Here is a 15,844-nt window from a genome sequence, read left to right on the forward strand (position 1 = left end):
TATTTTTTTTTGTTAGTTTTAGTTCACTAAAATAACCTTTAATAGCACCTGTGTTTTTTTGACACCCTCCCTTCTTACTTTGACCATCTCCAAACATTTTTGTTTTTATTTGATTTGAAAATGCCATTTTTAGCAAATGTCGCAGGCCACTAAAAAATGGACGGCAAATGGCCCCCGGGCCGTAGTTTGGACACCGATGGTCTATAGTCACAATTATGGCTCCAACCAAAGATTATTCCAGTAGTTGATTAATCTCTCCATTATTTTTTCGATCCCATTTCCATTGCCATTTTCAAAAATAGGACATTATTTCAAATCAGCAGTGCACAAACAAATTTCGGTTACTGGTTTGGTCTGTAACGCGAGGAAAATAGGCAAAAATGTCAATCTTTGTTTTTCCAAAGCAAAAACAGTTTTTCTTTTTATTGTGGTGCAAAACAAAAATAATCAATACTTTCATGGAGAACTACAGAAATTGGAGAATACATATTGTTGAGGAGCTGAAATTCTGAGCATTTCGACAAATGATTTGTGATAATTATCGATAATAGATAATTATTACAATAAAATTAGATTAATTATTGTAATACAAATGGTATTTGAATGACTGGCGACCAATCCAGTGTGAGCACCAACTCTCAACCAGTCAGCTGGGAGAGGCCTCAGCTCCCCGTAGGGGTGTGCTAAAAAACGACATGGGAATACATTGTTGCGGGTCTCTTTACAATACACATATTTATCTGGAGGCATCAGATTCGATAATACACAATCATTCATAAAGTTTCCCGGCGCTTCTCTGAAAACGGCTTCTTGCTGTGCAGTGCGCACACACATTTCGACCAGGCACGATGCTGTGGTGGTAAACCGGAAACGTAGCTAACATTACAAGAAGAAAACATGTTTGCCATCCAAAATAATAAAACTATCATTTGGGTATACTTATAACTGTTTTATAAAAAAGTATATAAAGTCATGTGAAATATGGGGATACTTATCACCATGTTATGGGAGATGTGTATCACGATACATATTGTATCGTGAGGTTGTTGGCAATATATAGCAATACAGAAAATGAGCGGATGGTTTGATTGATCTTTGCAATATTTTGTTACGCTGCACATCCAATATATTTTATGTTTTACCCCACCATCTTGATTATGTTTTTGTGTTTGCCAGTGATTTATTTGCAATATAAATATGTATATGTGATCTTAAAAGTTATGAGCATCTCTTGTTTATCTGTCAAGAACTTGGAAATGTCTTTGGAGGGTTCGGTTATTGTGGATTTTAATGTTGACTTCAGAGCTGATATGATGTTAGTTTCAATAAGATTGGATTTGCATGGTTTCATTCGGTTTTCACGTTCCGTGTCCATGAACAGTGGTCTCACTCGCTCATAGATGTGAAGAGGCGGGACTGTCAAAGCATTTTCACGACGTGAAAGCCTTGATTTACTGATTCTGTGCAAAACTTGCTTTTAATCAAGTATGCAGGTGCAGTATTGAACAGAAAGCCTCCCAGTGATGTAGATAGCCTCACTTTGCCTTCCATCCATCAGGAACATTAGGTGTCCCAGGGACTGGCTTCTAATAGCAGCAGAGTAAAGAGGGCAGATCCTCTAATGGATCCTTTTTGTTGCGTTAAAAAAAAAAAAAGCCACTGAAGGCATGCTGAACTATCTCAACTGCAAGACTTTCATTTTCCCTTTTGAACAGCAAGTGGTTTGTCTTTCATATACTGTTCTTGTACTGTAATTAGGTGTTAAAATGTGCTTTTGATGTAGGTCACAACAATGTTGAAAGAAAATTAAGAATTCTCTGTGAAGTGTCATATTTGGAGCCCCAGCTTATTACCAGCTTGCAATAGATTTGGGTGTACCCCACTCATAGCGTACTGGATATAATATATAATACAGTGGATCTTTACCTGGGTTTGATCAAACCCCAGAAATTTGTTGAGTCAGTCTCAGGGGTTTGGCGGAGGTCATCACACACCTGATTCAAATGATTGGCGATAACAAAAAAAAGAAAGTGGTCTGACGAATATGTGTAATATGAGAACAGAACGTAGGGTATTCAACAGGGTTCAATTCTGGAGCCTCTGCTGTTTTCCTTGTACCACTGGGTTCCATTTTAAGAAAAGAGCTGTACTTGTTTTTAAAATGCTCCATAAATGTAGAGTTGAATTGAGTGATGTGAGTGCAACTGCATGATTTGCAATGCCAAATTGAGCAATTCTAGTCTAGCACAACTAGCTATCTAGCAAAAAATAAAGGAGCACTTCCTTTTTCTTTCAATTTTCAATAAAGACGGGTTAGGTGAATGCACATGGGAAACTCGTGGGTTTCAGTACCTCCAACAATGTTAAGAACCACTGCTCTAAACAACAATCATAATGTACAGTTGGTGTAAAAATGTCTTTCAAGCGTTAATGTGTATGAAGTACTTTAGAATTTTGGCAATGATGACTTGAACAAGGGATTTGATTCATTTGTATCTCTGAACTGCAGTGAGTCAGATTTAAACTCATTGGTGGATTCATCAACCAGAAATAATACTCCTTAACAGACAGCAGAGCAGTATGTGTATTCATTGGAGGCAAAGTCATCCACTTGTCTATGAAAATGGACACGGATAAGCTTTGCAATCGGGAGGGACGCAAACTCATTGAATTTAGGGCGCAATTATTCTGCAGGAAGGAATATGAACAAGACAGCAGTGGCAAACAGAAGTTGATTCAAACCTTTATTTGTTTTCATTATCCTGACAATTTAAGAGTTAACATTCAGTCTATGCAACGTTAAAAGTCATTATTGCTTGAGAGCAACTTGGTTACTCCCCTTAGACCACGCCATTAGTGGTGCTAAATGTGCAATAGTGAGAAGGAATTGATCTCCATTAAAAGCACCCTATCTTTATTAGCGCCAGCGATTTTACGAAGCGGCAAGAAGTATGAACAAATAGTTTAATTACTAACATAAAATAACTGGCATTGAAATTTACATTTGGAGTTTTGTGATACTTAACCTTTTAGTGTGTATTCAAGTCTTGCGACTCTATTATATTTGAGTGCACTAACCCAGATAAAGATAAACGCCTTTTAATGCCTGATTACATTGTATTGTAATTAGTTAATCATCAAGCGTGTTACTAATACAGTTTAAGGGTGTGATTTTTTTTTTCTAAGAACAAAATGCTTTAATATCCTGACTTGAAGTTCAATTAACTTCTTAACGTCTGCTTAATTCAAATTTGATGTTCATATTTATAATGCTAAATCCAAATATTTTTTTGTGTGATTCGGGGGTTTATGTCCCCCCCCCCAACCCCTTATCTTCTCAAGCAGAGGAGTGTGGGCAGATCACCTCCCCCAAAAGGGCAACTGGATTACGCCTTTTGGTTAATCCCATTTATTCTCTCAATACTCTCGCTTGGACAGTCATGTACTGGGCAATCAAACCAACTGGCTAAGGTGGCGTGATGTGATAAGGATGTATAGAAGTATTAGCCTCATCAACACAGTACTTCCACATTATAGGAAATGCGGTTTCCTCCCATGATCCCCAGTGTGTTCTTTAACACTATAAGCCCCTTAAACCCTTGTCTCACCATACCCCCAACAGCTTTTTCTTAGGGATCAACTCTAATATACACCCTGCAGTGGACAAATCTGAAATCCCATTTCAAAAAATAGCAAAAAAATACAAAGGTCTGTTTCCAAAGCAAGTTGACGTCTGTATTGAGTTGATAAATTGGATAGGAATCATCAGCTATACATTTTGTCCAAACTACCATTTATTGCTTTGCTTTTACGTTACTATAACAGTTGACGGATGTATTATTATGACACCATGTTTCATAATTGATGATTATTTATGTGAGTTGAGTTAAATCACTAAGAATGATAATTGCACACATTTTGCTTGTAGTGGCAGCAGTTTTCTTTCTGTCGCCCCTCCACAACTGGCACGCAAAAGCTGCATAAATAGCTAATGGATTGGCTGGAAGCAGCCAGCTGTCTGCTGTTGAACCGTGAGCTGCACGTGTTTTTATGGCAACCTCTGCAGTTGCACCACAAAGTATCACATTTTAGATTACATGTAAAGCTAAATTGTTGCTACCCTTTTGTTTCCTGGTTCCAAAGCATGATTTATAGAAACAATTATACTGGTTACAATTATGGTAACTTTGTTGCACAGATTGAGATAAACTCAAATGTTCTAACTGTCAGTAAGACTAATCTTAAATCCTAAAGTAGCAGTGGACAAATATAGTCTGAGTCATTCTTCCTGCAAATAGCCTGCAGTTAATGAAGAACACAAGCTCTCAATGCCCGCACCCAGGCAATTTTTGAAAAGAAAAGATTCCTGAAGCAAATATATTTGCAGGTTTGTTTTCTCTCTGTCACAAATGATTCAAGGTAACCAACCCTGTGAAAGGCATCTCCGCAGCTTGATATCTGTCCCTCATACTGGTTTGTCAGCTGTCACTGTACCGACAGTTATTAAATCATCTCTGTGATCAAAACTCTTTTGAACATCAAGCGAGCCAGACATCATCTTTTCACAAGTTGATTGCAACACCCAAGCCGCTCATTGACCTTGACTCGAACTCTTAACCGCACCTTTGTGAATATTATTTTGACATCCACATGGCAGACGTCTAAAGAGCCGCTGGTGTATTATATTAACAACAGATCAAGGTAAACATTTGATTAAAAAAAAAAAAATCTAAACAAACTTAAACTCTAACCTACTAATTAGGCCTCTCTGGTTTCTTATGCAATACAGCAACACTCACCATTAAGTGTGGATGCTGAAAATATTAACATGTTATTTTGATTATTTATTATTATCATAGATGTCTTCACTTTTTTGACACATTTCAAATCCCACATACAATTCAATTTACACCGTTCAAATGTCAATATGTTCCAAAAATTCATACCTCACAGGCTTGTGTTTTTCTCATTCCACATACGTACAAATTTCCCACAATTTAACATTTTATTTAAAAAAAAAATCACAATTTTGAAGTATTTCCAAACCGGTGAAGTTTTGGTGAAAAACTGCTGCAAGCTCGCGTCAGTTACAGGCAAGGAGGACTCACTTAACGTCTTCCCCCTCTGCCATCGGACACTTGTACTCGTCTGCGTCACGAGTACTCGAGTACTTGAAAAAAGGCTGGTATCGGCCCGATACCGATACCTGGTATCGGTACTCGCCCATCCCTAATTATTATTATAAACTCTACGAACAATTCAACCGTTAAACTTAAATTAAATCCTAACATTGGAATATTTTTTTTTCCTTAATGCGGGCATATTATGGAAAATTAACTTGTTAATTTCATACGCAAATAGTTGGGTGTCTGTTCACTCATCTACCCAACAACTAAGTAAATCTTTTGTTAGCAATTCCCGAAAACGTGTCTGTAAGCATCACGACCCACCCATGACTGTGCAAGGATCATGTCAAAGCCAAAATGTAACCATAGCTGCAGTTTTTGTAAAGATTAGTGTTACAAGTAGAATAAACATTTATATGGGCTCTTTTTGAAGATGTGCTTGCTTGTACGAGGTATTGTAATGTAATGATGTTGCATGGTTTAGAAGTAGCACAGCATAATGATCAATAGAACTTTTGAGTCCTCCATCTTAAAAATAGTTCAGGTAGACTGGTTATTCTAATTGGTGATAACTTAAATATTAGGGATTAGGTTGCCATTCATACATAATTAATGCGTAGAAAACCTATTTATGGAGTTTTCCGGTTATGTATGTTCTCTGTGTTATGGATCTTTTTTTTTTTTTTTAGAATTATTGCAGTTCCTCCCACAACGTACAATTTCCCCTCATGTCCACCTGTTTGACTCCAAGATTAACTTCCCTTGACACTCGTCTCCCTGGTGCATGCGTATTTGCTAATATTGCATGCCCTGCGGGATCTAATGCACCATTGATTTGCTAGTGTGTCCGCACAAGCTTCACAAATGTGTACTCTGTGCGCAGCACGTTGACCTTTGTGTGTGCTGATACTGTCATGGCTGAATGCCATGTATTACACAAGTGCACGCAGGTGAGCGCGTTTTGTGTGTGCCGATGTGGCGTGAAATGAGGCAGGTCACGGACATGGCTGCAGCACATTGGCAGATGTCGTCTTGGCCGATACGATCTATGCAGTACTATTTACACAAATTAGGCACTGTTGCCCCTCTGCCTTCAAGATCGAATCAATGTTCAAGGTCCTAAAGCTAAACAAGCCCCAGATTGATCCGTAGCACTTAATAACATCAATAATTCATATGACTGGTTGTAGGAAGTGTGCCCAAAGTCATCTACTTAATGTGAACATACAGTTTCTATCTGTGATGTGAGTTTTGTCTGTAATATTTAAGTGTGTGAGTGCCCTCTGTTGGCTGGCAGTAATTTCATGTAGTACCAATGTTAAATGGAGTCTTTAGGTCAACAACGCTCCTTTTGGCCCGTTGGCCAGACCAGGGGCTTTTCTTGTACAGTGAAATGGGCTGTAATCAAGCGGATAGAAGGTCTGCTTTGAGGGGATTTAGTGCAATGTGGCAAGTGCCAATCTGGCTGCAATCAGGATTTATGCAGGAAAAAGCTCCTGATGGCATTGAGCAACTTTTAACATGACACAACGATTGGAGACTAATCAACTTAGGATTTATCACAGGAAATGTATGCAAGGGCAAGTGGATGCATGAGATTAAAACACCTCCAAATGGAGTTTGCGCTTACTTGGACTTTTTTTTTCATCAGTATATTTGTATTTTAACATTTTTCAACTGAACATGAACTTGCAGGATAACAGTGTAAAGTATGCAGAGATCTGTAATAGCCTCTGGTGGTTCTTGCAGCTCGTGTCCGACCCAATGGGTCGACTACCTTCCACAGCTGGTGCCTGCAGGTGGCCTTCGTTGAGTCCCGTGATTCGGCCTCCCTCCTCTTCCTGTCTCCCTCTGCTTTGCTCTCGCTAGCTAGCTTTTGCTAACTCCTGCTTGCCGGGCTACTCGCTCACTCCAAATTAACCGGTGCTCGCCTTGTGAGGTGTGGCGTCTCTGAGGCACCATGGTGCTTGTGCTTCAAAATCATTGCATTGTTCACCACTAGATGGCACTAAATAATACACACTATAACTTTAAGCGGATATATTTTCATGGATTAAACTTGTAAATTGTGTGCAGGAATAAGAAAGTTGCTAGATTAACTCTTTAAATTCCACACATTTTCTGACAAGATAACTCCAGAATCCCACCAGATTTCGCACATTTTCACCCATTTTCAAGGCCTTTAGCGAACTCCGGTTAGCCGTTAGCACTCGTCTTTTCTCCCCCACCCACCACCCCCCACCAGTCCACAACAATCCGCTTTTCTTCTTTTCTAGGAAATCACATCCTTCTCATGTAAAGAGACCATCACTGACATCAAGAGGGCACAGTTCGTCACGACAGTGCTTCACGGGCTCACTACTCAGAGGGTAGTTGCCCAAGAGTCTCATCCACCCATTCATAAAAAAACAAAAACAAAAAACATAGTTGACGAGTTTTCTCGTCTGCGGTTGACAACTTCCGGGTGTCAGGTGACGAAACTTCTCGTCTGCGGGTTGTAAAGAGTTAAGTAGCATCCATATTTTTCAGCGGGCATGGTCTAGCAGGAAAGATACTCTTTTTGTGGTCTTTATACTATGAGGAAAAACACTGAATAGCCTATGTTAATGACAAATCATCTTAATGCTTAAAACCATACTATAAAATGTATATGAACGTGAGTTCCAAGAGAGAGAGACCAATGTCAAAAAAGGCAAAGTTTGAAAGGCCAAAACTCCCGAAGGCAGTGGGATAGTGGGGCACAAACACATTGGGCTCAACCGTTACTCCCCTGTCTGTCGATTATTTATGTTGGGCAAGCAGGGTTCCCACTCAGCCATCTGTTCTCAGCTTTTTTGCCGTATTCTACATTCTACTTTGGCAGGCTGGCATAAGCAGACAAACCAGACCAATGCTGTTATCAAAGTGTGAAGACTTCATAAATATATCACACTATCAAGGCGTGAGCTATTGGAAGAGAAACCCAATGTAGGAAATGAAAAAGCAGAACGGATGACGCTGGATTACTTCCAACACATACATCGATTTGTGCTGCAAGTGCCATAACATAACATAAAAAAAACATTGGTGGCTATGACGGACTGCTAGTAGCTCTTCTGGTCATCTTTCTCAGACTGAAATTGGATATAATGAAGACGTCTTTGCCCTCTGACTTCATTTGAGTCAGACTAGCAAGAATGCATATTTGCTAAGGCATGTCCCTGAATGTCATCTGGTTCGTTGCACAACATTGAGATTGAGATTGTTTCTGCCTGAGACAGACAACACGTGGTCAATCAGGCAGCATGTAATTGTGGCGTGTGTTTGCAAACACTTGGCCACATCATATAGTTAATTCATACGACCCTTTTCCTGCCATTCCTATTTCCCACTGACACATAACAGTAATCATGTTATACTGAACTCTAAAGTGAACCGTCAGAGAGCCAGTTAAAGTCAGACCACATTGTTGCATGCCGTCCTAATTTAAGAAAAAAAAATGGCTTTGTACATGTGACTTGAATTATGCACGCGGTCAAATGTGGGTGAGGGGAATTGCAGTGGGGTTACGTGTTGGTTGATAAGGTAAAGTATTAGTTTCGGCTTTGGAAACTCAAGATTTCCCTCTGTTGTGTCTTTTTCTATATTCCTAGAGGGGTAAAAGAAGCTTTAGTCTCTGGCTAGCCACAGCGTTAAGACGCCCTGGGGAGAATGAGATGAGAGGGAAATTAATAATGTGTAAAGACTCCCTGGCTTTGGCTGAACCAAAGGATCAGAAAAGGGGTGTGGAGAATTTATTCGAGGTGGGAAGGACCACAGAAAGTGAGGTGGAGAGAAAATCACAAAAAAGTAATGTGACACCAAAATGTTTATTGAATAAATGAACTTGTGAAGGATGATCCATAGTATTCCAATTTAATGTCATCTGAGCAGAATTTTGAAGGGATTTGAAATATTGTCTCATGTGGAACATCTGGAACAGTTTCCAGCAAAATGCCTCACCGCCTGTGAGAACTGCTGGAGTGATTTCCAAATGATGGCGAATTCTACTAATCTGGCAATAGCCAGATTGATATTGTGATTCACTCAAGGGTGTTCTCCACAATATCAAACTAGGACTGCTCCACAGCGATTTGCTCGGAAAAGGCGGGACATGCTGTCCAATACTTTAAGCTGATTGGACAATGCACCATCTTGTTTTGACCAATTACGGCCACGGATGAAAGTGCCGTCTTCGTTCTCGTGGTGGGGGAGGGGGACCTTGAACATCTTTACCAGGTAAAGATGCACAAAGTGTCTCTCGCTCTTCAACATTCAACAAACAAACATTGAGTAATTCTGCAAGAACAGAATTAATTGCAGCGTCCATTTGTCCACGTTAGGTTTGTTTGTTTCCGCCGGCGTCGAGTTTCCTGGTTTCGTCACAGCTGCATATTCGCCCCAAACACAATGTCGCTCTGTGATTGGTTCACCGATCTAGTGCTAAGATAACCTAGGAGGGTTCTCTGGTCCAGTTTGCAAACTGCCTTCATGCTAGGACAGTGTCAGAGGCCAACAGCAAATTAACGACAAAGGCATGGAAATACTGCCTAGATTGGCTTTATTGAATGTTTGCTTAATAGTTTACTATAATGCTTATCATCAGTCTAAAAATTTCCTTACACATGCAACATTTGCGACGTGTCACTCTCGAAGAGCATGCGTCGCTAAACATATTTCATACATGTTAAATGATTAGACATATTTCGTAAATATTTTGCCAAGAAAATGCATTCCATAAACTACAAAAGGGTTGAAATTATTACTATGTAGATTAATCACTAACAAGATCTAATAGTACATTTGTAACAGAATCAAACATCCACTTCATCTTCAGTTAAAAGTATTCCCTATTTGAGACAAATAAGGTAATCATCATTTAATCACTTGTCACAACGTGAGAACACATAATACACATTCCCCGGCAAACAGATCGCAAATCAGCGTTTCTTGTGATGTCGCAAGGCCTCAGAACAACCGCTTAACATGTCCATGACATGCCTTTCACATCAAACTTGGATGAAAAATTGACACTGTTACTTGCTTAACACCAAGGATGCTTTATATTTAATTTGAATAGACTTTTCCCTGCGATATGTGTAAGTCTCCCTAACACGCTCAATGCTGGCACGCTCAAGTCTTGTCACCGCAGGCCAAGCAGGCTTTGGCCCTGCTCTGACCTCTCTGGATCTACGCCAGCAGATTCACAGCCCAGCTGTGGTTAGCCTGATCTGATCATCTGCCTGTCTGTCTAATTTAAATTCTTGCCGTTTGCGGCATGTCTGTCAGTCCTTTTGGAGTCTGAAAGTGTATTGTCTTGTCTCCTGTCCACAAAGAAAAGTGTAAAACAAATATTGTACTATTAATGATGGGGAATTGGGCAATGGCTTTATCCATCATGATTAAAAACAATTTGAATTACCTTTTTTTTTGTCATTAATTTGTTGACCTGAACATTGGGATGTAATAATATCCAGATGTCATGATACAATGTTATCACAATATTTTAGGGAGGTTGGCGATATAATAAAAAGCTCACAATACTGTATAAACAGTAGGGGTGTTAAAAAAAAAAATCGATTCGGCGATATATCGCGATACTACATCGCGCGATTCTCGAATCGATTCAATAATCGGCAGAATCGATTTTTTTTTTTTAATTTATTTATTTTTTTAGGATTCACACCTTGGGCATGGAAGAATGTTATATGAACGGAACATTAAGCCTTAATATTTTATTTTAATGCTGTTCAAACATGAAACAGATTACAACCTCTATAAGACTGAAATTTCAGATAAATAAATAATACATTTTCATATAAATCTTACACTCTACAAGCTTACTGATTAGTATTTTCTAAATTTGAATGAAAAAAATCGCAACAATCGACTTATAAATTCGTATCGGGATTAATCGGTATCGAATCGAATCGTGACCTGTGAATCGTGATACGAATCGAATCGTCAGGTACTAGGCAATTCACACCCCTAATAAACAGTATTGATATTGTAAGAATATACAGATAGATAGTTAGATAGATAGGTAGATAGGTAGGTCGAAGGAAAAAAAGCACAATATTATACTATTGTACATAACAGTAGTGACCAAAAATAGGTAACATTAACCACAAAAACAACCTACAGTCACTAATAACATTTATCATTGAGACACTAACCAATGCATGCTCACGTTGTGAATCAGGTCCATTTGTGGAGGAACTCAAATGTGTTGCATTCCCTTTCATCTGGCCATTAGCGAGGGATTTAAATATAGGTGGCCATAACATGCCTAATTAAAATTAAACTGTTCTGATATGCTAACCATCAGAGGGTGCTGGAATTGCACAAATGGACTAAAACCTGGCTTTTGTGGCAATTTTAATATACCTGAACAACAAAATTCAGCTCACTTACATATAATGGTATTGTATGTAGTGGTGAACTGGCCCCATATTGGAGCCATTAAGAATGAGCATGACAATTACACGAGTTTAGCCATGCTGAAATAATCACTGAATACGATGCCAGGAAAAAGCTTTGTTAAGGTTTCGCTCCCTCAGTGGATGTGTATAAATGTGTGATGAATACGTGCTCAACCCTCCTCGAAAACAGCTTTTTAAACATACAATCAACTTGCATAAGGGCACTCAAGACAATTAGCACTGAAGTGGTGTTCTTTGCTTTTCACATTGAACGATCAAAATGCTCCCAGCTTTCAGATGCAAGCATTGTGTGTTTAGTGACAAGAGGCGATGTATGACACACCTGCCGAGTAAGAGTGGTTGAGATAACAATTTTCTCCTCTTGGTTGAGGAGGCATCTGGCATTGCCACGGTGTTGTAAGCCGAAACACACCCACGAGTGGTTAATGAGGCGTCGGAGGCAGGGTTTCTGATCTGGAGGGTCTGTGTGTGTGTGTGTGTATGGCGGTGATTCCCCCGTCGTCCTGAACTTGGCATCTGTAGACCGTGCAAGCACGCCATCTGTAGTCCTCAACCATAAAGGAACTCTTGCATGGAAAATAAAAGCAGCATTCAATCATCTGAAATGAACATGAACATTTTAACCATGTACTAAATTACTTAGAGCAATTGAGCACAAACTAAGGAGGAATACACTAAAAAAATAGTGAGACAAATGTGCAGATAGACTTGCAATCTATTTCCATACAACATACAGTAATTTCTGCTCTGAACAATGCAAACTTTTGAAAGATATGCAGACAGTAATTCATCATCAATATTATATTCAATCCCTTGACAGAGAAATACAATAAAATCTTGAGTAAAGTGAGTTCCAGCAATAAATAAAGCAATAAAAATGACAATCAACAAAAAGTATAAAAGTCTCAAATCTATCGAATCTACAAATCAACACCCCTGGATTACACACAACTGAATAAACTCATCTATCTCTAAAATGAATTAATTGTGATTTATAGTTTGCGGTGATTTAAAGGTGCCGTTGCGACAGAAACACCTCTCAGTATGATGCCATACAATTCTACCCCACTGCTCAACATTACCACAAATTGCAGACTTGTGCTGTTATCATCGTCATATTATTGGTCTTTTTTCCTGCAAGATCATCAAAGGACTGGAAAAGAGATGATGTATTCACGACCATCATCCATTCATTACAGTCCACTGTCAGCATCTCTGAGAATTTGCACACAATCTCTCAGAGAATTAGCAATTTTAGTTTGTACACACTTTAACTTTCTCTCAGTCTACACATGTGTGTTTGTGTTAATCTTTGGTGGTGATTTCGTCCTAAACCCCCATTATTATTTTTTTCACTCACTCACTCACTCACTCACAGAAGCTTACGTGTGTGAATGAGTGAGTGGAAAAAAAAAATCCGTGCGTGCTTTCAAATTGCCACGGGAGTGACGTCACACAGCCGACACGTTCGCCCGGCCCCGTTTGCGACACGCCACCCCCCGCTCTGCGATTGGCTGGAGGGGTGTAAATACTGTCTTTCCACAGAAATGGCCCGCTGTTTACAAAACAAACACAAAATGGCAAAATACAGGCTGGGGGTTAGGACGAAATCACCACCAAAGATTAACATAAACACAGATGTGTAGACTGAGAGAAAGTTAAAGTGTGTACATCCTGTATTTAAAAAGTGCATTTTCCTAAGAGGGTGATAATATCATACATTAGCACACATTATATTGACTGCAGTGTGAATAAACTTGTATCATCTCTTTGTTTCAGGTCATCTCCACTCTGTCAAGAATCTCTCATCACAGTATTGCACAAATCAAAGGCATCAGGTAAATCTCATTTCTAACTTGTCTTGAGTATATAAGATTCTTTCCAATATCTCCCAGGGGAAGAATATCAATGCTTGGCTTCCACCTTTTACTTAAAAAAAAAAAGTTGTAAATTAATCTCTATGGCAGCTATTTTAAAACAAATTTACACTTAATGCCAATTAGTGACTGTCACCTTGTTTGCTGCTGTTTGCTCTTTAATTTTCACCTGTCATTGAAAGAGTGTTGTCGCGCTGCTGGAGAAACGTAAAATCACACACCCCAAGTCAGATGACTCCATTGTATGCCGCCACCATTATTCTCATACAATAAAGAAACAAAGAAAATCATTCACACTTCCTTTATCAGCCCTAAAATGGGCTTCTGATTCCTCTTCATTTTCTCAAACGACTTGGAGCTCGGGAGCTCCAGCACCACATAAAAAGCCATTTTATCTGTCTGAGTAATGAGTTGATGGCGCGCGCCCATTAGGTGCCACGCCAGGAAATGAGGGGAGAAGAGAGCGACATAGAAAGCGAGCTCGGGTCTCGTGCTATTAATAAACACAACTCAAGCTGCTGACTTGTGGCTGTTCACACTGCCTGTTTGTGTGAGGTGATGAAATTGATGATGTTTGACCGCGGTGGAAACTCGCTTACCTTGGAACTCTAATCCCGAGCTCCGTTAAATTTCAACAATTCACGTCTTAATTAATTTGTAAAATGTTTTTTAACAGTGGAAATTCTCTAGATGCTCATCAGGTGTTATTATCACAGGTGTTTTGAGTCTGAGTAGATTGTAAGGTGCTTTAGTAATTAACTTTTAAATAAAAACAAAAGTTCCCTTTAACCCAGACCTGGGTAGTATATGGCCCACGAGCCCAATTCGTAAAGTCATTATGAAGTCAAGTTAAAATGGAAAAGTGGTGCTTTTAAAAGCCATCTCTAAAATGTCTGTCGCCCAATTACAGTGCATTCAGCTTCTTATGACAATCATTTTAATTGTGCTGATAACAGGCGGCAGAGAGACTCAAGCTAAGTCAATCAGCGAAAAAGAAAATGAGGGGGAAAAAACTGATTAAGCAATTTATTAAGTTAAGGAGAAGTAATAATAACGTACAACTGTTAAATAAAATGTAAATACTACCAAGGCACTAACGTGCAAACCTCCACCAGGTTTAGGCGAAGTAGATTAAAATAAAATGGTCGTCCAAGAGACAAAATGGAAACAAAATTACCTACATGAACAATCATAAACAAGGCATGGGTGCTCTTAACAGTGCCAAAGAGGAAGCACAGACACAAATATTAAAAAAAAGAAAGGGAAAATAAAAAAAAAAAACACTCCAGTTTTATCTTCTCAAGGTGGGAGGTTTGCTGCCAGATAATTGCCCTGTTGTCTCAAATAATGCTTACAGAAAGCACATCAGGCGCCACATTGATCTTTAAAGTGACCAGAGAGCTCGTGGCTACGTTAAATCTCCCTGTATCAATGCCAGAGACGTCTCCATCGACGTTCTGTCCGGGCCCATTGATCTCACCTTTGATGTCGGCTCAGTTGCATTGTGGCCTTGGTAGTTCATGTGTCTGTCACTGCATTGGCGATGCCAGCTCTACTTGGAAATGAAGGCTTCCTGTTGGCCAACTGCCATCTGCTCTTTGCTGTACTCTGTTCCCGGCGGTGGAAATATGAAAAAATTCAAAATAAGTCACGAAAACTGGCAATGAGTGGACTGATTTACTACTTTGTGTTTCATTATTTTTATTTTATTTTATTTTATTTTTTACTTCCACAACTAATTCTCCTTTATGTGACAAAAACTTGTTAATGTAATACATATTTTGGAAATTGTCACTACTGTAAATGTGCCATTTCCTTCTTAGACATATCTCTCCAATGAAAGACGATTTGATACGTATCTTGATATATTTAGAAGTGGAATGGTTCTATTCGATGCACAAGCATCTTTTAAATCAAACTATTTTATGAGTTAAAATGTTTTTTTTTTGTTTTTTGTTTTTTTGTGCCCCTAAAAAGGAGGATATTTAAACCCATAGGCAGTATCTTATTTTAAAATGACTTGGTCAGAATCATTAATAAGCTCAAAACAGGTCACAATACTGCCTACGGGCTACAAATAACAATTACCGTATTTTCCGCACTATAAGGTGCACCGCATTAAAAGGCGCACCTTCCATGAATGACATATTTGAAAACTTTTTCCGTATATAAGGCGCACCACATTATAAGGTGCACCTTCAATGAATGACATATTTTAAAACCTTTTCCATATATAAGGCGCTACAGTAGAGGCTGGGTTTACGTTATGCATCCATTAGATGGTGCTGCGCTAAAGGGAATGTCAACAAAACAGTCAGATAGGTCAGTCCAACTTTATTAATAGATTACAAACCAGCTTTCTGACAACTCCATTCACTCC

At 39.0% G+C, this 15,844-nt stretch overlaps 1 protein-coding gene across 9 annotated transcripts in view; it reads left to right on the forward strand.

Annotated features, from left to right (window-relative positions):
* vav2 (vav 2 guanine nucleotide exchange factor) overlaps nucleotides 1-15,844 on the forward strand; it is a 156,913-nt gene that overhangs the window by 98,617 nt on the left and 42,452 nt on the right. For all 9 annotated transcript variants that reach the window (XM_077496440.1, XM_077496444.1, XM_077496442.1 and 6 more), the window contains one exon: nucleotides 13,367-13,425. In XM_077496440.1, the coding sequence (XP_077352566.1) occupies nucleotides 13,367-13,425 (59 nt within the window). The remainder of the gene's footprint in view (nucleotides 1-13,366; nucleotides 13,426-15,844) is intronic.

This window comes from Festucalex cinctus, chromosome 15, assembly GCF_051991245.1.
Source record: "Festucalex cinctus isolate MCC-2025b chromosome 15, RoL_Fcin_1.0, whole genome shotgun sequence".
NCBI classification, from domain to species: domain Eukaryota; kingdom Metazoa; phylum Chordata; class Actinopteri; order Syngnathiformes; family Syngnathidae; genus Festucalex; species Festucalex cinctus.